The following is a 22,791-nucleotide window of genomic DNA, read 5'->3' on the forward strand; positions in this document are numbered from 1 at the left end:
GTATATGTAAGTAAAAAAAAATGCATGAAACAATCGAAAAAAAGCATTTTCATGGGTAAAAGAAGAACGTTTTTACCTAATAAAACCCTGAAACTAAAACCCCTAAATTTACCCCTAAAAAAATCCCATTCTAAAATTTTCACCCTAAATTTAGGGGGAAAACACCTAAGTTGGCAACTCTGATTTTGACAGTTCGCCTACTTATTTCGGTATTTGGCGATGAATGACCTGTTTATTTCTACTTTTGTCACAACAGAGAAATGTAGAGCCGCATATCTACCATGTTTGGTCATATAACCTAAACTTTTATAAGCGCAAAAGCTGTTCAAACATTTTGACCAAACATGGCGTCTTAGGAATGTCGTACAGGATTTAGATCATTTATAGGTTGCCAGGTTGAAGTTTTATCGCCAATATGTGTCAGCATTGGCGAAAATCTGCCAAATGGTGACGTAATACGAAGACCGCGTGATTGGTGTATGAGTTTTATTTCCGAAAAACTAACGCAATGATGTTGAGTAATGTAGAATATTTGTTCTGGTTGTGCATTGTAATGGCTTCAGTTTATTATACGACTACGAGCTAAATTTCTTTTACAAAACGCAACTTAAAACATAGTATTAGTACTTTATTTATGTGACATAAAATGTCAGTTTTTATCTCCTTCTCGTCTGTGATATTGTTGTGTTTGTTCAGAACAGTTTGCCCTAGTTGCGTTTTTCAGAGTGGAAAATATGATTTGTCTGCCTTAGATTGGTAAGAATTTAAATCTTTTTTTCGGTTCGTTCTTCTCCGCATCATTAATTATTCCATGACTTTCGATAATGTTGTCACTTTGCTTTTGTTGTCGTACGTCTACCTTGTGTTGACATACCTGTTTACGCCATAGCTACCGGCATATGGTGATCATTTAGGAAGTCAAAATATACTTTTTGATGAATATTTTTGATGTAATTTAAGAGGAACAACAAAAAAAGATTGGATCGGCTGAATTTTTTTCCATATTAAGGGGTCGCAATACCTTTCAAACATTTTTTTTAAAAATTTAAGTAAATTTTATATTTCTTTGAACCCATAACATGCATACTTATTTTGTAATTAATAATTTATTTTCAAAATTTAAAAATATTACTTACCTTTTATAAAAATTCAAAAAATTGAGAAAAATTTCAATTTTTTAAAATCCCTACAAGGCTTTTTTTTTTTTTTTTTTTCACTCTAATTCAAAAAAAGATTTTTGCTAAACGATCACTATAATCATCTCTAAAAATCTGTGCACTCATTGGTTTATTAGAAAATTTTCTGTGATTAATTATGTAAAAAATCAAAGTTTTTTTTAAAAAAAAAATTTTGGTTTTTAAAGGTTTAACATGCTCTAAACATTTGAGTCATTTATAAAATGCTTATCCAATGCACAGTTTTGTCAAATATGTTATCCTAATTGCAGAAAGTATTACTTTAAAGCTGTCTCTTTAATAGAAAAAAATCCTTAGGGATTCTAATGACATGAAAACACAAAAAAACCATCATCGAGAAAAAGCAATTTAAAGTTTCTCTTTTGCATAAGAACACATAGCGAGCATGGCCTAAAACTACTCATAACTTTTTAAATATTTGAACTAAAGCAATGAAACTTTTTCCCCTGTGTTCAGAATAGTTTTTAGTTTTGAAATAAGCAATAAAAATTTGTTTGATCGTTTCATCATTTTTGAGGTACTGTAACCCCGTAAATTGCCATGGGTTTTTAATGCGGAACATATGACGTATATTGGTATTGAAGGTATATTGTTAGTTCTATATATAGAGAGAAGAAAGTTCTGTTTTCATTTCTGAGTAGAAAAAAAGTAAAAGCTTCTATGTTTGGCCACTAATAGTAGCCTCATTTTGTCGGTAGTATGACATAAATTCTTTAAATAAACCTGTTGCTAGGTTTCAAGTATTGATTTTATGTTTATCCCCGTAAAAAGTTTCTTTATTCTAGTCAGTGTCACGAAAGCGTACCTAAGAACAGGTTTTAAGAACGTTTATTTTCAAAACTTTCTATAATTTGGGAGGGAAACTGAAGTTTATGATTAAGAAAAAAAGCAGTGTTGCCAGATGGTCAAATCCAGATTTCCCCAATTTCCCTTCCAACTTTTCCCCAAAAAGGGATGTTTTCTATCAAAATTCCCCGAATTCAAAAATTATTTTTCCACTAATATTTTCATTAAATGAATCGACTTCCTCTGATATTTTTGTCTCTTGAAAAAGATTTTTTCTCCCAAATAGCCAAATTTTCTTAGAAAATTCCCCAACTTTTTTTTTTCCCATTTTTGCTTTTTTTTTGTCTTTATCTTTTTTTATCTTTACTAATAATAAAGCTGAAAGTCTATCTGTCTGGATCTCTGTGACGCGCATTGCACCTAGACTGTTTGACTGATTTTCATGAGATGTGGCAAAGAATCAGTTTGTAGCATGGGGGTGTGCACCTTTAGAAGATTTTTCGAGAATTCGATTTTGTTCTTTTTCTATTCCAATTTTAAGAACATTTTCCCGTGCAAAATTATCATAAGATGGACGACTAAATTATCAAGTTATCATAATGTGGAAACGTAACGTGGGCGAGCCAATTGGCGAGAAATTCCTCATGCATTATTTGTAAATATACAGGGGAACCAAAACACCTTTTAATTTTCTGCTACAGGCAAAGCCGTGCGGGTGCCACTAGTCATAAATACAAGCGCCTGACCGAGAGATAAGAAATAGCTAAATATATTTTTTTACTTGCATTTACTACTCTGCTCCTGTATGTACATTTAATCTGTGATTTTTGTATATATTTATCCAAGAACATTCTTCATCACACTTATTTTTGCCTGTTTCACGTATCAACTAGTAACTCGTGCAGAACTATTAATTCGAATTCCATAAAGTTGAGCAAAGCTAAACCAACGCTGTTTGATACAAACAATGTAACTACCAGATGTCAAGACGCAAATTTAATTACAAAAAAAAAAAAGAAATCCCCAGGTTTTCCCCAAGAAAAAAAAATGTTCCCCAAAGAATTCCCCTCAAAAACCATTTCCCCAGAAAGCACCAGATTTCCCCAAAATGGGGAAATTTCCCCCAATCTGGCAACACTGAACCAAAGTAATATATAATCGTCTGCTTGATTCTTTAGTGATTGATTGATTGATTGATTCTTTAGTGGGAACCCTTGTTTTTGAAATTTATAAATGGATTCGATTCTGAGAATGATTACCATGACGTGAAATGGTTGATAAACATGTTCTCCATACAAGTTGAATAAAATAGGTTTCTTCAGATGCCTTTTATTTAATTCTGTTTTGCAATCTGCTGAAGTTTGCGGTCTCAAACCATGCCCACCATTTTAGCGTACTGTATTGCATTCAATATATATTTTTAAAAAGCTGTTTGTAATGTTCCCAAACCTTAAAAGTTGACAATTGTTTACAACAAATTCTAGCAGTAAGTCAAGTCTACCCTCCTCAGCTCAGTTAAAAGCAGGGTTGGCCAGATTGGACCCAATTGTGTTGGACCCAACGGGTTTTTTTTTTTTAAACCCCATTATTTTGCCCACTTTTGGGTTTTTTTTAAAAACTTTTTGAGATTTAAAAAAAAAATTAAATAATTTAAATACTTTTATAATTTAAGCTTCTTTTTTATTTGTTCTTCACCACAGACAATGGACATAAAAATGAATTTTTAACTTTAATAGCATTTCTTAACTCTTAACGGCATTAAAAAAATACTTCAAAGATTTTAAATAAATATATGGGGCATTCTAAGGTATTTCTGACATTTATGTAGAGTCCGTAACGTGACCTTTTTTGCCATAACATTTTAATTTACTGTTTGATTAGCATATTATTTTATTTTGATCTTTTCCTACCAACACACCAGCTCAAATTAAAATAATTTGCAAATCAAACGGTAAATTAAAAAGTTATTGCAAAAAAAGGTCACGTTACAGACTCTACATAATGTCAAAAATACCGTGGAATGCCCCATATATAACTTTTTTCTTTGACTGGGTCAATAAATAACTCAAATTATCTTGACTAAGTCCTGTCACGTCTGATTTTCTCAATATTTGTAGATTGTACAAAGCAAACTACTCTAGCTAAAAGGCTTTCATGTGAATTATTTTCTACAAACTAACATGTCACAAATCTCGAATAGACAAGGTATATTTTTTAGAAATTAACAGGTTTTACAAACGGTCGGACAGAAAACAGAATAGGATGTACAGTATTTTCATTATCTTACGAAAAGGTTACAGAATAGAAAAACGGGCAACATAAAATTCAAAGAAATGTCTTGATTAAGCTGGAATTCGGTAAAAAGAGATTCAAACTATTTCTGGTTCTACAGTAGTTTTGAATAATAAAATGAAATACAATAAAATAAAATGCAAAAAAAAAAAAAAAAAAAATGTAGGAATTAAAAAGGAACAAACGAACAACATAGATTTTATCACTCGAGAAGTAACTTTGCCTTAGCTGTTGTTAATCATGGAAACTAAAAAATCTGAAACTTCCCTATTCTTGGGTTTGGTCGTCTTTTTTACTTTTCTGCAGAAAACGCTGAATTTTCCAACTTTCTTTACCCCAAGACATTTTTGTGCTTTGTCCATATACTTACGCTACAATATGCTACAAGTACCCCACATTTTCCCTAAAAAAAGACAAAAAAATCCACATTTCTTTTTAAAAACCCAACTTTAGTTTGGTTTTTTTTTTTGGGGGGGGGGGGTTATTTAAAAAAACAACCCTGGGTCCATGGGCTTTTTTTAAAAAAATCCCGGGTTTTTGCCAACCCTGGTTAAAAGCCTTCTGCACTTAAAGCCTCACCTTATTTTAATAAACAGGTTGGTAGTTTGAAAGTAAGGGGCCATTTGTTAATTACGTAAGGATGATTTTGCCAATTTTTGACCCCCCCCCCCCCCAGATCTTGAAAGGGTATGTATGATTTTTTAAACCCCTCACTCCTATTCTTACGTAAGATTCCATTTCTTTTTTCAAAATAAAAAATAGCGAATCTTACAGCACTGGAATCGTTATAAAATTTACTATTATTAAATTAAACCTTTTTGTGTAATGAAATATTAACTGTTGGAATCTAGAGTAAGGGTCATTCCACGTCAATTCAACCAAGCCATGACACCCACCGACTCAGATTTTGATGAAACTTGGCGAGTTTAATCCCATAATGTAGAAAAGTATCCACATCAATTTTTTCTTCTCAATTTGCTTTAGTTTTCATTTTGCAGCCAGTCAAAATTTTGAATTTTTCGTATTTTCCAAACTATGACGATTCTGCTCGTTGATTGAAAATAATTTCTATTTCATTTATTTTTTAGCCAATTTTTATGAAAATTTACAGTAATATTAATGAAAGTATGAGGATTCCAGAAAAAAATATAAAAAAGTTCTAAGTAATATTTTAAAAATAGAAAAAAATTATTTTCAGAATTTTTTTTTCTAAAAATATGAAACACGTTAAAGTCAATATCAACCAAAGGGAATATGATAATCAAAAAAATTCTTTTTTCCTGATGATTTTAGATGTGTGTTCTGCCATTAAAAGAAATAAAATTAATGGCTTTTTCAGTTCTTTATATTTTTAGCTTAAAAATATATCTGCTTCATTGGTTTTCTTTTTTTTTTAATTTAATTTTATTTATTTATTTTCCCACACTACTATCAAAAAATGAATGTATTTAAAAATATAAATATCTCAATAATTTGCACATGATTTATGTTTTTGCCCTTAATTTTTATTTTAATCACAAAAATGCTTTTTTTACAAATTTCATTACATAGTACACTAGTGCAGCCAGAAATACCTTCTGGGTGGGTTTTTGAATCAAAAATACCTACTGGAAGGGGTTTTTGGACCAAAAATAACTTCTGAAAGGGTTTTTGATTAACAATACCTTCTGAAGGCGATTTTTTAATCAAAAATATCTTCTGAAAGGGGATTTTTTCATCAAAACAGTCCTTTCATATGCAGAAACTACTGTATTAGAATACACATAATGCCTTTGGGAGAATCTTAAAAGTGTTCTGCCATTAAAAAAAATAAAATTAATGGCTATTCCATTTCTTTTTATGTATGTACCGTAAAATCCCGAAAGTAACCTCCCTATCGATTATAGCCCCCCCTTTTTTTGTGGAAAGTGAAATTATTTTAAAATCCTGAATATCCCCCCCCCCCCTTTTTCACCTGAAAAAAAATCTGATCATCTTCATTTTCCACTCCCTCTAAAAAAAAGGATAACATTTTCTGCTTTACTTGAAAAGCAATTACAGAGGTTTAGTTCTTCCCCCCCCCCTTCGCCCCCATGTGCAGGTTTTCTTTTCTAAAAAAAAAAGAAAGAAAGAAAACAGAATGATTTGAACAAAAAAGAAAAAAAATGGTCTCCACGGTTTATTCCTTCCAAAATGTTTAGACTCCTTTTGATGCAAGGGCGCCTGTTTTTTTTTTTTTTTTGTTGACAGTATTACAGCAGAAATTTATTTGACTGTACTGCTTTTTATTTATTTTAGAAGGAGCGTTTTTGTTCTGACTTGTGAAAATGAACAATCTTCAACACGACGCCATTTTCAAAAGGTGGCGCCATTTTGGAAATGCGTTGCTTAAAAAGTAGCGCGAAACTTAAAAATAACCTTTTTTAAAGGCAGAATAAAATAATTGAACGAGTTAATGATCATCAGAAATGTATATTTCACAAAATCAAATAAGAGATTTGTCTCTGTTTGCGTTCGCGAACTTTGCAAAGCTCAGTTTTCGAAATTACGATCTTCGTAACGATTTGGCGGCCGTGATTGCGATTTTTGCTTTTATTCTGAAACAAGAACGTTAAGATTTTGCTTCTTTTACTGTAACCTTATTACATTCAGTACATGATGAATTTTCAAGCGATAAATTATAGGGATTTCGCCAACTAAGGTACAAAATCCTTTCTTTGAAAAAGATGGCGCCCACATGCAATTTTTTACTACTTGAAAATTAGGACAGGTTTTTATTAATTAATTTCTCACTCTTCATTAATATTAACTCTTATTTACTTATTTCTTTTCTGACTCTAAAATTAATTCTACTAAAAACAATTATTTTGGCTCATTTTTCAAAAAAATCTCGATTATAACCCCCCCCCCCCTTCTGAAATTAACAAGTTTTGTTTTGAAAATAGGGGGGGGGGGTTACTTTCGGGATTTTACGGTATATATTTAAAACAAAATATTTTCTAAAAATTTTCATTACCCAATTTGTTTACATAGCTGTATTATTTGCTAGAATAAAGAGCCTACAAACACAATTTTTTATGTACTATTTTATTAAACATTCAGCATCTATCAAATCAGCTTTTTATTTCCATTATTTACAAGATATTTTTTTATTTACTTTTTCTCTGAAATATTGATTTCACTTAAATGTTTTTCCAACTTCTTTATGTAGTATGATGATTAATATTTTATTACCTTTTTCAGAAATATTTTGTGATGCAGACAAATAGTTTGAATTCTTGTTCTGATTCAGTTCGTAGCTTTAGGAAAATTTGTTCATCTTCAGACAAATCATTAACATTTTCTATAACTTGTGTGCTCCGTGACTAAATTTGACAATGAGTTAATATCAACTCTCCCACACTACACTTATGTTCCATTTTTCTTACTAAAACAGGTAAACATAAGCAGCTCTAAGCACACTGAACATCTGAATGCAACTTACTGCAATAGTTGTGGAATTAAAGTATCTCAAAGTTTGACTCGAATATCTGACAGTTTCAGTCTTACTTTATATGCAGCATTTAATTTGCATCTCTGTGTGTGGGAAAATCCTTTCGCTCCTTGAAACATTGATCAAAAGGGGATATCAAATTTTAAAAAAGAGTTTTTTTCTGAGTCAACAGTATATTTATTTGTAACATTGAATCAGATGGCAATTAAGGAATTGTTTTAGAAAATACCCTTTAGAAACTCTCAGTTTAACAATATGATCCTTTTTCTTGCAATAAAACTAGAACAGTCTTTAAATTTATAACTTCTTGTACAGGATTATGAGTCTAGCTGTTTGGTAGGAATATACGGCATATAATTATCATTTGACTGCAATTTCGAGTTTGAGTGCTTAAGAATTTTCTTTTATTTTTGAAAAACAATAGAACTGCTTTAATAATCAGATATTTAAAAAAAGGGTATTTTTTTTATCAACAAACATACTTTTATACCCACTTGTTAAGAGAAACTCCAACTGAACAAATTTCATGAACTCTTTTTTTACATACACTGCAAAGCAAGTTGCATAGTTTATTCCTTTGATTTTTTTTTTTTAACCGTGTAATTCACACAGTAGCAAGTTTCACTCCAAAAATTTTTCTTAAGAAGTAAAAATATTTTTTCCCATCCCTGCTGTATTTTTGGGTTGCCAATCATTCCTTCTCCTTTTCATCACTAAAAGCTCATAGGAAATTGTTGCTAACAAACACGGCAACTCCTTGTCCCACTTTAGTAGTGAAGCAGGCGTTCGCATATGCTCTTTGTACTGTTTCCAATAAGTTTAATCGAATTTTCCGATCAAAAGCTACTGAGAAAACAAAAGTATTTATGTGCTTTCAACTTTATATACCCTGTATCCATAAGTGTAACTTCTCCAGCACTCTATGGAACTTGGCCTTGCAAGAGACAAATGAATAAATGATGAGTAAACAGCACATGACTTATAAACTTCTGCCATTACAATACTATTTTTGGGAAACCCTTTCTACCCCTCAGCCCTCACGAAGTCCTAGGGGTTCCCAAACCACTGGTTGGGAAACGTGTAGATGACAAAGGATTTGTGTTTCACTTTTGCAGTAGGAGAACGTTTCACAGGCTGGAAGAAAGATGAGAAGAGAACACTTTTAAATAGGCTACAAGGTCAGTGGCGCAGCGAAAGGGGAGGGGGGAGGGGTTGAACCCCCACCCCCAAGGCATTGGTTTTAACATACATGCGTATTCTAATACAATAATTTATGTATACGAAAGGACTGTTTTGATGAAAAAATTCCTATTCAGAAGATATTTTTGATCAAGAAATCCCCTTCAGAAGGTATTGTTAATCAAAAAATCCCTCCAGAAGGTATTACTGATTCAAAAAACCCTTCCAGTAGGGATTTGTGGTCCAAAACCCCCTCCAGAAGGTATTTCTGGCTGCACTAGTGTATTATGTAATGAAATTTGTAAAAAAAATAGCATTTTTGTGATTAAAATAAAAATTAAAAGTATTTCATGTGCAAATTATTGAGATATTTATATTTTTAAATATATTCATTTTTTGATAATAGTGTGGGAAAATAAATAAATAAATAAACAAAATTGAAAAAAAAAAACAATGAAGCAGATATATTTTTTAACTAAAACTATAAAGAACTGAAAAAGCCATTAATTTCATTTTTTTAATGGCAGAACAGACATCTAAGATCATCAGGAAAAAAGAATTTTTTTGATTATCATATTCCCTTTGGTTGATATTGACTTTAACGTATTTCATACTTTTAGAAAAAAAAATTATGAAAATAATTTTTTTCCACTTTTAAAATATTACTTAGAATTTTTTTATATTTTTTTCTGGAATCCTCATACTTTCATTAATTTTACTGTAAATTTTCATAAAAATTGGCTGAAAAATAAATGAAATATAAATTATTTTCAATCAACGAGCAGAATCTTCATAGTTTGGAAAATACTAAACATTCAAAATTTCGACTGGCTGTAAAATGAAAACTAAACCAGATTGAGAAGAAAAAATTGATGGGGATACTTTTCTACATTAAAGGACTAAACTCACCAAGTTTTATCAAAATCCGTGTCAGTGGGTGTCAAAATGCCATTTTTTTGGTTGAATTGACATGGAATGACCCGTAAATGTTTTTTAGACTTTTTTTTGTATATGATGCAATACTAATTAAAAATAAAACATGCCGTAAATAGTACAATTCTTTTATAGTATTTTACACTATTCATTCTTAATAAAACAAATAAAAAACATTTCCTCCTGATGTGTGTTTTCATTCCAGACACAAATGAAATAGATCGTTGCCAAACCACTTGACCACTCGAGTTTTTATATAAAATATCGTCTTGGAAAATATTATATTTGAACCCCCCCGCCCAAAAAAAAAAGGGTATGTAGAGAATTTTCCAACCCTTCCCCTCGGGACCCTTACGTAATTAATAAATGGCCCCCTAATAGTGAAGGCAGTTTAGCTGAATGATCTGCTTTAATTTAACAGCTTTAAAAGTATTTAATTAATTAGTGTTCAGAGAATGTATATTGTCAGATAAACTTCCATTGTATTCTGTACAAAAAGCTGAAGAAAAGGAAATGCTTGATAACTTTAAGAGCAGGAAAAAATTTTTTTGGTCTAATTCTTCCAGCACTGCACAGTAGAAGATATGACCTGAAACAATTTAAACTACTTGAGGGTTTAGCTTTCATCAGAGACGACGATTGGGACTGAAAAGTAGGGGGGGGGGGGGGGGGGGGGGGGGCAAAAAAAATGACAACAACAAAAACCATAGGATTTTTAGCGGCAGCAAAAATATGAGAGAAAAAAGGGTACAAAATTTTGCTAAGGCTGGTTTTGAGAGCATATGAGTGGTAATTAATGGAAATCTAACTGTTTAACTTGTGATTTTCTTAAGATTTTCATAAATTATGTACACAATAACTTTCGACCAAGAAACACTTCAGGGCATATTTTAAGGAAATTTGACTGTGTGGGCAACTCCAACTTCCTCGGAAGGGGAGGGAGATTGTAAATGTGCAGTTTATGTTAGTTGAATAATCATCAAAAAAGTGTTGGGGTGTGAAAATTGGAATTAGGGAAATTATTGCTAATGGTCGTTTTGTTTGATAGGAAAAGAGGGTAAGGAACATTCACGCTGCAACTCCACGTTTAAAATAGTTCAAACAGTCACTGAGTTTTTGAATTTTTTTAATTCCATTCATTATAATACAACCATTCATTTTCATTTTAATACAACCAAATTCAAATAACATTGTCTTTTTCAAAAAAAGATGATAATGTAAAACCTCTCTTTGTAAAGTTAAGCTTCTGGTTTTCCTTCTCTTCGGTTTTTAATTTGCAGAAATTTTATGACGGATGGTCGCAGGTTGAAACAGGCCGTCTCACAGCCATTTAGAGCAGTAACTTGCTGATCGAAAATATCGAATATATACAGTGCGACGCAAAAGTTGAGACAATGAGCAACTTCATACAGATTTCGAAATCTATTTATTCAGTTTTCCTAAGACTACTTTAGTCTAAGGTGCTATGCATACTATATAATATTTATAGCAATGAAAATTTGACTTCCGCATTTTACAAGTTTTTACATTGTAACAAAAAATTGACAGTCTCGAAAGTTTAGACACAAACGAAATAAAAATTAAATAAAACAGTTTTAAAACCTGCTTGTGCATCCATTCTTCTTTATTAGTTCATAAATATGAGTTTCCATCGAAGAAACTAAATCTTACATGGTTTGGGGCTCAGTTTCGTACCATACTTCCTCAATAGAACTCTTAAGTTCCGATACAGAAGTGTATTGTCTACCATTGGTGTAAACTTTGCGACATATGATGCCCCAAAGATTCTCTATAGGTTGAGGTCTGGGCTACACGCTGGCCAATTGAGAACTTCTATATTATTTGAATTTAACCAAGATTTTGTGTTTCCTGCAGTGTGAATCGAAGCATTATCTTGCTGAAATTCCCACTGAGGGCCCCCTATAAGCTCAGAAAATGGTAGGAGATTATCCTCTAATGTCTTAGTATAATGCTGTGATGTTTGGCGACCACTGGTAAAGGTCAAAGACGCTTGTCCATTGTAGCAAAATGCTGCCCCAGCCATCTGGACCATCCAGATTCCACTTTTTTTCGTCTCTAAATATTACTGATATCCATTTCGATCCATATGACATATGATTTCGAGCCCACAACATTCGTTGTGATTTATGATGTGGCTTTAGAGCTGGTTTTGTTTTCATTTTGCAGTGAACCATTGTCCCCGTTTCCAAAATTTGTCTATGAATCGTATCTTTTGATACCGAAAGCCCCAAGGAGCTTTGAACTTCACGAACAGTCATTTGTTGGTATATTATTATTATTATAATTTATAGGGGAGAAAGAACGTAAAATTTGCTGACCCGTGAAAGTTAGGATATTTTGTAAAAATTTTATTGTGGGGCCCTTTTGTTGTGGAGGCCCCGGGGCAGTAGCCTCGCCTGCCCTCCCTTAAATCCTGCCCTGTTAGTTGTCACGCTTCCATATTTTTACAGAAAAATAAAAAATATATAGAAACACATAATCGATGGAAAATTTTAGGAAATGTAGGTGGGCAATTTTGTTTGACTGTGGGGCCAATTTTATTTGACTGTGTGGGCAATTGCCCAAAAAACCCCCGTTAAAATATGCCTTGAAACACTTAGCCATGAATTAGACTTAAATTATTTGTATTTTGAGGCATCACAAACACTTGGAAATTAAAGTCTTCAGTTGAAGACATTCTAGAGTCGTGCGCAGTAAAATTGTTGAGAAAATCTAAGATTGTCGGTCGCTGTTCTCCAGTAGTTTTACATCATTATTGCTGCATATTTGAGGCTACTTTTATTTTGAAAAATCATTTTTCAATTTAAACTTTTTTTCAGCAGTTTTAGTGATTGAAAAATTATTGTGTATCATGTCGGATGTTTTGGGGAGAAAATAATAAATTTGTTTTCAAAAATTTTAGATTTATGTATGTCTTTGGTATCAAAATAATTAAGCTAAATGCAATTATTTCATGTGCATCACTAGTCATTTTTGCATAAATTGTTTTTTAGTTAATAATAGTAGCTGAGCTCGTTAAATTTCCCTTTAATTTGAATTTTCAAAAACATATGTCCAAAGCATAGATTAGATAGTTGATATTTAATTTTTACAGGACACATATTCTTGTGAATCATAAATGTTTTTTTTTTACTGGAAAAATTACTTCCCGTGAGTCATGGAAAGTTTAAGGCAGAAGTCATGGATTTCAAAACTCGAAATGTAGCAGATACGCTGTAAGATACCAGATATACTTTTTTTGGGTATTCATGACTAAAAATAAAATTTGTGAAATGACCTATGTAATGCCAAAACCTGTATAAAGCAAAAGCTCTGTCCCAAGGTGTGCGTCATAATGGTCTTCTACTGGTATATGTTTAGGGAGAGAAAAACAAATGATTTCTTCCTTTTTTTTCTTAATTTTATGTGTGACATTTCATTCATTTTGTGAATGACTTTTGAAGTCTTCATATTTATGACTCACGCCCTATATGTCGTGATATTTACCTTTTACCTCGTAGAAATTGTAAAGAGAATGTTATGAAAAATAGTAAAACAACCTCAAATTTGGAAAAAAAAATCAAAGATTCGAACATGCCAAGGTCCCGTCAACTACAAATTTTGAACTTAGTAGTACCCAGGGCCAGATTTGGAAGTGTGGGGGCCCCGGGGCAACGAAGGAGTGGAGGCCCCTAATCAGGATTCGAAAAGATCATCATACTTTCGAAAATATCCGATACTTTGATATATATATCCGAATATTTTGATATATATGTATATAGCCAATATTTTCAACCCGTGAAAGTTAGGATATTTTGTAAAAACTAGGGGGCTATCGCCCCCTGCTCGCTATCGCTCGCCAACCCCCGGAACTGCTTACGCAGTTCCCTGTGGATCGCTTCGCGATCCATGCTCGCTTCGCTCGCTCGCTGTATGCCAATACATTAGCCTAGCTAAAATTTTCCGTAAAAATTAAAGTTGGTAATTGCATTTAGGTCACCATCCATTTAACCAATATGAAAATTACGTTCATAATGTTAATTTGTCTGCTTCAGCCAGATTTTCGACAGTTTAACTTTGCTGTATGTAAGATGACTGCCTTGGCAATGTGCACAACTTTACCATTATAGATACAAAAGTGTCTGTCATTGCTTTGGAGAGATTGCACTTCTACCTGTTGGTCCGCGGAAGGTATTTTATTTCCCTTCTACCACCCATTGGAAAACCAATGAAGGCATTCCCCTATCCGCCACCTGGGGACGCGCCCTCTAGGGGTTACAGGCTCCCCCGAGGGATGTATTTACATTATTTACACTCTTATATATATTTACATATTTACACTCTTATATATTCTAATCTGAGAAAACTTCCTCATATACACAATTAAAAATGTCCCGTTTGGGAGCCACAACTGACACTGCTTCAAAAGATCTTGTTCTTGATAATGCCACATAGAGCTGGCCATGACTAAAAACAGGCTCAGAGAGCACCAAACATATTTTCTCAAACGTTTGTCCTTCTTGTTGTTATTCTGAATCCTTGCCACGTCACGAACAAAAAATGGTTTAACTAAAAACGCGGGCTACTTTGCTTGCACAATACTAAAACTACTATAACCCTAAACAAATTTGGCGAAACCTTTCAGCTGAGAATAAAAGGAATAAAGTAAATTCTTTCTCGGTTATTCATTTTGAACTGAACTGTCGTACTGAAGCAGAGAATAGACGACGCTCAAAGCGCCTACGCGTTCAAAACAACATTGCCGATGAACATGATTGTGGAGCAATGTGTGAAGAATGCGAATTTTGTATTGGCAGAAAGAGCGTAATACTGCAAATAAATATACTAAATGTTGCCATGACGGAAAGGTGCGGTTACCGGCATTGTGTGACGCACCTGATCTGTTGAAGGAACTGCTGACTGAAAATTCCCCAGCCGCTAAAAATTATCGGCAGCGAATCAGAGAATACAACTCTGGAAATAAATTGGATTCAAGAACGGTTTCCTGCCTTCTTTGAGCTTTTCTTTGCTGATTAAGGTTGAAATGGGCCACAGCCCGACTCAAACTCATCTCAAAAAAAAAAAAAAGTTCGTTGAGTATTCTGTGATTCAAGATTTCAAAACAACGTAGAAGTTTGTTTACATGATTTATCGGCGAAGTGTTGCCAACAGAGGTTTAGAAATTCACCCCTTCATTTGCCGGCACGTAAGAGAATTATATATATAGATTTTATTGTGGGGGCCCCTTTGTTGCGGAGGCCCCGGGGGCAGTAGCCCTGCCTGCCCTCCCCTAAATCTGGCCCTGGTAGTACCTCCTGACTGTACTATTTTGTTTGAGAAGTTCCTATAATTTTGTAAAAATTCCTGCAATTTTTTATAGAATTTCCTATATTTCTTTTGGTTAATGTCACTTCTGGGCTTGTGTCCAATTCGTAACCTCAACTTGACTACTGCAGCTTATGGGATTCTTTGAGCATAACATCTAGAAATCTTGAGTACCTTCCTAGATTTTGCCTTTTGTTTCATTTGATACTAGCTGCGTTGCCCGGCTTTGCCCGGTCTACCTTGAAAATAAAAATTGTGTCAGGTGACGTATATTCAACAATCAGGCGTAAAAAAATAAATAAAAAAAACATCATGATTTCCCTTCCAAACAATGACGAGAGATATTAAAATACTTTTAAGAAATTAAATCCAGAAAGATGGAATTAAAATGCGTAACCATGGAAACACAATATAAAATAAGTTTAAGGAATTAAATGCGAAAGAAAATGGTTCACAATTTGAATGGAATCGATATTTCTAAAACTTGATTTAAAAAGGCTTGTAACTTTTTTTCCTTTCAAGATAAAGGCATTTTTTTTCGACCATAGATCGAGTTAGATCTGGAGTAAAAAAGGTCGCTTTTTCTAATGGCGTCAAAAAGAAAGCTGTGGGACAATTCTATCACTTTTTATTGATTTATTTAATGAAGGAAGTAGTACCTAAATTTCAGCTAAGCCTAAAAAAATTCGAGCTAAGAACACAAATAACTCCCGCCGTAATAAAGTTAGAGCATTGAAACAAATTGCGTAGAATGCGGAAAATTCTACCCATTCTAACGATATATAATGATAATATATGCAAGCGATATATAAGAAGCCCATATTCGGGAATTTATGTGAAAATTGGGTCTAAATTAGAATAAAAAAAGAACTTTTCATCGAATTGTTTTCGAACTGGTCTGCAAACCTTCTCAGGACTTAAAGGAACAAACTGTGAAAATTTCAGACAAATTGGCCGGGCAGTTCTCGAGTTTTGCGAGTTCAAACACACAGACGCTTTTTGGAGACTTCATTTTATACTATGTAGAGATATCTGCATGGTTCACTTTGTTGGATTTATTAGTATTTAGTACCTTTAGTATTCATATCTTTTGAGTGTTTCTGGTGTAATAGAAGGTCTGCTCATTCATTGCCTTCGACATCAACATGTGGTTGAATTGTTTGATTCATGACTTTATGTGGTCCTTTTTGTTACTTGTTACTGAACTTGGTTACAGTGTTGCTAAGTTTTCTTTTTTATTTCTCTTTAGGCCCGAAGCTTGGCAAGCAACGGGGCCGTCCATCAACGGCACGAACTACCGATACCACATCAGCCTGTGCCATCCGGTCAACCTGACCGACGGTTGCTCCAACAGTTCCGTCTGCCAGGTTACCGGGAAAAAGTCCGTGAGCTACGGAAATGCCGTCGCGACCGAGAACGACGCCGCCTTCGCCGACAATCTAGACGGCGGCTTCTCCATCTACCTGCACACCAGAGAGACCTGCGGCAACGGCGGGGTGCATCGCGCCGTCATTAACTTCGCCTGCGGCCCCCACCTGGGTGCACCGGAATTGATCCTGAGGAGCGACTGCCAGGTGAATTTCTACTGGAGGACGTACCTGGCGTGTCCGAAGAAGCCGGCGGCCAGACAGGTGCCGTGTTACGTGATCGACGGAGCGGGAGACAAGCGAGATCTGTCTAGACTCATCTCGAAGGAGGGCGGCCATTCCGTGGACGTACCCAATGCCGGGTACGATCTCGTCATCAACGTCTGCTCCGAGATCGGAACCGAAGTGGGATGTCCGGCCAACTCCGCGGCATGCAGGATGGCCGGAAGCGAGCGTCTGTCCTTCGGAGAGTTGAAAGACCGGGTACGCATCGATCCGGAAGGCCTGGTGCTGACCTACGAGACCGGAGAGTCCGCTCGTCCACCCGCCGGGTGCCTCCTGAGACCGAAGACGCGGGTGCTGTTCAAGTGCCCCCCCAGGGGCAGGGGACGGCCCCCCAGGCTCATCTCCGACTCGAACTGCCAGTACGAGGTGGAGTGGGAGACGGAATACGCCTGCCCGGAGAACCTGCTGAAGGGGAACTTCAAGACGTGCCAGTTTTCGATGGAGGCCCACGGCATCGAGATTGACCTGAGTCCGTTGAAGAAGAAAGTCGTCCACGACATCGCCGGCAACGGCACCGATACCACTTTCTCGTTGAGCGTCTGCGGCGGCTTGGGGGACTATGCTTGTGCCGGCAAGCACTGGAAATCGACGGCCGTCTGCATGACAAACGGCACCTCGAAGATAGTCGGCACCACCGACGGGGCCGATTTGCTGTATGCCGACGGAGAAGTCATTTTGGCATATCCCAAGGGCAGTTCTTGCGAAGACGGTGTGGAAGAGACCTCTGTGATAAATTTTGTCTGTGATCCCGCTGCCATCAACGATGGAGAAGGCGAACCGCATCATATCATTTCTAGTCACTGTGCTCACGTTTTCGAGTGGCGCACCAAGCACGCCTGCCTGAAAAAACCCTTCGACACCCCGTGCTCCGTCACGTTCGGTAAGAAGAAGGTCAGCCTCCGGAAGCTGCTGCTGCCCGACGGAGAATCCTGGGAGGCCGTGGACAGGAGGGATAGCCCTCACGGAGACGGATCGGAGTTCTACTACATCAACGTCTGTGGATTCGTGTCCAACCTGAGCAATCTGTGCGGAGCCGGATCTTCGGCATGCGTGGCTCACAGCAATGGCAATTTCACCAACCTGGGAAATTTCACTTCACCACCTGTGTATGACGTATCATCCAATTCTGTCAGGCTGACGTACACGGGAGGGAGTTCGTGTGGGAACGGAAAATTCTGGCAGTCTGAGATCAATTTCGTGTGTCGACCCGGCCACATCAACTCCGAACCGGTCCTCGTGAGGGTCGACGATCGCAAATGCAAGTACGAATTCGAGTGGCACACCGCCGAAGCGTGTCCCCGGGGCACTATAGAGGGTTCGGATTGCAAAGTGTACGACGCCAACTTGGGCATCAACTACGACCTGACGCCCCTGAGGTCGAAATCCTATCGAGTGGACACGGATTCCAGCTTGTTTTATTTAGGCGTCTGTCAATCTGCCCAAAACTCGCCCTGCAACGGGACAGACTTTGGCGTCTGTCAGGTCGACAAGACGAACAACACTTCCTGGAAGTTGGGGGAACCCTCCTCGGAACTCACGTACTTGGACGGCGTCGTGAACCTGACCTACATGAACGGAGACCCGTATTACGACGCGAATCACACGGCTCGCATGAGCATCATCATATTCATCTGCAGTTACGAAGCGGGAAACGGGAATCCTCAATTTGTAGAGGAAATTAATTTTGCAAGCATTTTCCACTGGTATACCAGCCTGGTCTGCGCTCATTCGGTCGTGACGGAATGCCTGGTGCACGATCCGGCGACGCACCTGCTGTATGATCTAGGCGGCTTATCCCTTTCACAGCAACACTGGGTTACCGTTATCAACGACGATGGCAAAGAGAGACAGGTTTACTTGAACGTGTGCCGTTCCCTCGCCGTGTCGATAGGCTGCGACTCCAACGCCGCCGCTTGTATGGTGGAGCCGACCCCGGAAGGAGATAAAGTGGTCGTCCCGAACCTCGGTCAAGCCGTCAGGCCTCCCGTCCTGGCCAGTCCCGGTCACCTGTCTCTGTCGTACGTCAACGGCAGCCCCTGCCAGGCGTACGGGGCGAACGTCACCTACTCCACGATCATCCACTTCCTGTGTCCGGACGAGGATCACACTAAGAGCGGTCTCAAGTTCTTGAGCAAGCTGGGGACCTGCATCTACACCTTCGTGTGGACCACCAAGGCCGCCTGTCCGACCGGGACCCTGCGGTCGGTGGACGACTGCCGGCTGACCGACCCGGAGTCCGGTTACACCTTCGACCTGACGAGCTTGCGGCAAGAGAAGGAGCCCTACACGGTGTCGTCTGCTTCCGGGACATTCAAGCTCAACATTTGTGGCAGTGTAGTTCAAGGATGCTCGGGGTCGAAGAACGTCAGCGTGTGTAAGGTCGACGGCGACAAGACCGAGGAACTCGCGGTGTCCAATTCCTACGCATTGAGCTATTCCACCATGCAGGATTTGACCCTGACGTACAAATCCGGCGACATCCCGAACAGGGTCGCCATCAAGTTTCCCTGCTCCAACACCTCCGATGGCAGTCCGAAGTTCCTGCGCGAAGAAGATGGGCACTACACCTTCGAGATGAAAACGCCGCTCTCGTGCATTCCCGCCGAGTTCGACTGCAACATCGTGGACGACATGGGGAACGAATACGACCTGAGCCCCCTGGCCCGTTACGCAGATTCGAACTGGGAGGTCAACATTCAGCAACCTGAGTATGCACATTTGAGGTATCACATTAATTTTTGTAGACCACTGAACAGGAGGCAGGACTACCGCTGTCCCGGAGGCTCTTCCATGGCCTGTCAGACGGACCTGACCCATCCGGAGAGGGACGGGGTCGATCTCGGTTCTCAGATGAGCAGGCCGATGGTTAATAAGGAAACCGTGGTGGTCCGTTACGTCAACGGCTCGTACTGTCCCAACGGGCAGTTCAGACGTAGCACCACGATCAACCTGTTCTGTTCCGATGAAGAAAAGCCGCTGAAATTCATCGGGGAGACTGCCGAATGTGAGTATGTGTTTTCTATGGACACTCCTGTCGCATGTTCCATCCAGAGTAGTCGTGGTAAGAACTGCATGGTGAAGGATCCTTTGTTCGGTTACATGTTTGATTTGAGTCCCTTGAAGAGTAAAAATGACAATTACAAGATATCCGTCGGAGAATACAACTACACGTTCAACGTCTGTGACGGTCTGAACGGCTTCCAGAAGTTTCCCCAATGCTCCAATTCCAGCATCTGCCTGACAAAGCCGAGCGATCCCACTTTCGCCAAGAGTCTGGGAAGGCTCAGCGATGTCCTGATGTACAGGAAGGGCATCATAACGTTGAAATACGACTCGGGGTCAGGTGACTGTCACGGTCAACATAACCGTTCGACGATCATCACTTTCATCTGTCATCACGCTCACGAAGCCAAGGACGGTCCGATATTCATCGAAGAGAGCCAGGATTGCAGCTACCTGTTCGAATGGCCGACGGTCCACGCATGTCCCACGTTCGACGTCATAGACTGCTCGGTGACCGACAAGAACGGGCTGACTTACGACCTGAGCCACCTGTCCCTCCCCAATACTAACTATTACATAAAGTATGGAGGCTCGAGCGATAAAATGTTCGTGATCAACGTGTGTAGAAGCATCGTCCATTCGCCGGATTCCCTGTGTCCCTATGCTTCGGCCGCCTGCCTGTTGGACTCCTCCCTGCCGGACCAGCCCCTGGATCTGGGCAGGGTGAGCCGGGGTCCGTACGTAGAGGACGGCAAGGTCAAGCTGACGTACAGTACCGGAGATCTGTGCAAGGACGGGGATTCGAGGTCGGCGAGTTTCATGCAGACGGTGATCGAGTTCTCCTGCGACGAGACCGCCCTCGATTCGGTGCCCGAGTTCGTGGGCAAAGATGGCTGCACATACTATTTCGATTGGTCAACGGCCCGCGCCTGTCCGACGAAGACTCCCCGTGGCAGGGGAGACTGCACCGTGGAGGATCCGGCGACCGGCCACGTCTTCAACTTCACCGCCCTGAGGGATCACGGATCCTTCAAGACCAGGAAGGGGAGCCACGAGTACCACGTCTCCGTCTGCGGCGGAGGGAAGGACACGAGCCCGTGCGGCCTCGGATCGGCCATGTGCCAGGAGGAGCTGTCGGGCGGCAAGCGGCACTGGAGCGGCGGCGCTCCCAACGGCAATCTGACCCTTGACGACGGCATCCTCCTGCTCAACTATACGGGCGGCGACCCGTGCCACCAGGGACGGTTCCAGCGCAACACCCTGATCGAGTTCCGCTGCGGCTCGGGTCTGGGGGAGCCCAAGCTCCTGTACGAGTCCCAGGACTGCACCTACTTCTTCAGCTGGAAGACGGAGCTGGCATGCCGGACGGCGGTGCACTGTGCCGTGAAGAACGGGAGCAGCTACTACGACCTGGGCCAGCTGGCAGAGATGTACCACGAGGCGTCTTCCACCCTGCTGAACGACGGGGCGTCCTACTACGTCAGCCTGTGCAGCTCCTTGCCGAGACTCCCTGACGCCTCCTGTCCCCCTGGCGCATCCATTTGCAGGGTGACCAATCACGCGGCTGCTGCTCCCACGGTGGAGGTGAGTCTTCTTTTTTTTCTACATCGTTATATTCGTTCAGCCAACTTACTCGGATCCTCTAATCTGGTCTTCTAAAATACACGAAGGATCAATGATGCAAAAATGATGCTACTGGTTGAGTATTGAGTAGAAACATGTCAAGGGTGGTGACATGATATATGTTAAATGCTGGTTTCGAAAATACAGTGAAGCCTGTGTAAGTTGACCACTTGCAGTGCACTACTTTAGTGGTCAACTTAAACAGGTGGTCAACTTATAGAGGTCGAATTAAATGATACAGATCTAGTCATGTGCCTGAAAATAGTGGTCAACTTAGACAGGTGGTTAACTTACAAGGGTGGTCAACTTCACAGGTTTTACTGGTGGAACCTGTGTAAGTTGACCACTTGCGGTGCCCTACTTTAGTGGTAAACTTAAACAGGTGGTCAACTTACAGAGGTTGAATTACATGATGTAGATCTAATTATGTGCCTGAAAATAGCGGTCAACTTAGTCAGGTGGTCAACTTACAAGGGTGGTCAACTTTACAGGTTTTACTGTATCATGATATTTTCGAAAATATCCAATATTTTGATATCTATTCGATATTGTCAATCAGTACAAATTCAAAATAGTAAATACATCCTCAAATTGCCCTTTATTTTCTTAAATTATTATTATAATATGTGGGTTCAAAACTTAGGTCTCTTTCATTATTTATACCTATAATATTTCATTTTACATTTTAATCAATTTTAATGGAGTTAATTTAGCATTAGCTGTTTTTCTCGTTTTTCTTATGTTGGCTTCTTTTACACAGTTATATGATTTAAAACTAATAAAAGCTTCTTTCAGTGCAGTCATTAGACATTTTCCTTTTTTTTTTTTTTTTTTTTTTTGACCAACATTTAATATTTAATAATGCATTTTTTGTATGAAATAAAATTGTTGCAATACTCATAATTTTATGTATATAAAATAAAGAGGAATAGTATATTACTTTTTTACACTAATGATGAAAAAATCACAAAAGTATAGTACATAACTTTTTGGTTATTTTTAATAATTAATGAACAATATTACTATGATTATAATTTTTATATTGAAATTTCTGTTGTAAAAAAAAGAAATATCGAAAATATCATGATATTTTTAAAATAAATATTGGATATATATCGGCAAACCCTGGTTCAATGTTAATTTACAGGGATCCTAGCTGAATTATTATTTTTTTTCTAAATGGCCCTTTTTAGTTTCTAGTTCTTAAAAGGCCATTTTTCAAAATCTGTTTTTTTTTTCCTTTAAAATTTTAGTTCCAATTTAAAATTTCCCCAGAACCTCTCATCCATTTGCATTTTTTTTTTTACAGAAAATGGTGTTCATATCCCTA

The 22,791-nt window shown here is 38.1% G+C and overlaps 1 protein-coding gene across 2 annotated transcripts in view; it reads left to right on the forward strand.

The window, feature by feature from the left end:
- Positions 1-553: 553 nt before the first annotated feature.
- The window catches only part of LOC129232794 (cation-independent mannose-6-phosphate receptor-like), a 93,319-nt gene continuing 71,081 nt past the window's right edge, over positions 554-22,791 (forward strand). For both annotated transcript variants that reach the window (XM_054866895.1, XM_054866894.1), the window contains exons 1-2: positions 554-756; positions 16,433-21,422. In XM_054866895.1, the coding sequence (XP_054722870.1) occupies positions 647-756; positions 16,433-21,422 (5,100 nt within the window). In that variant the 5' untranslated portion in view covers positions 554-646. The remainder of the gene's footprint in view (positions 757-16,432; positions 21,423-22,791) is intronic.

This window comes from Uloborus diversus, unplaced genomic scaffold (genome assembly GCF_026930045.1).
Source record: "Uloborus diversus isolate 005 unplaced genomic scaffold, Udiv.v.3.1 scaffold_14, whole genome shotgun sequence".
Classification (NCBI taxonomy): domain Eukaryota; kingdom Metazoa; phylum Arthropoda; class Arachnida; order Araneae; family Uloboridae; genus Uloborus; species Uloborus diversus.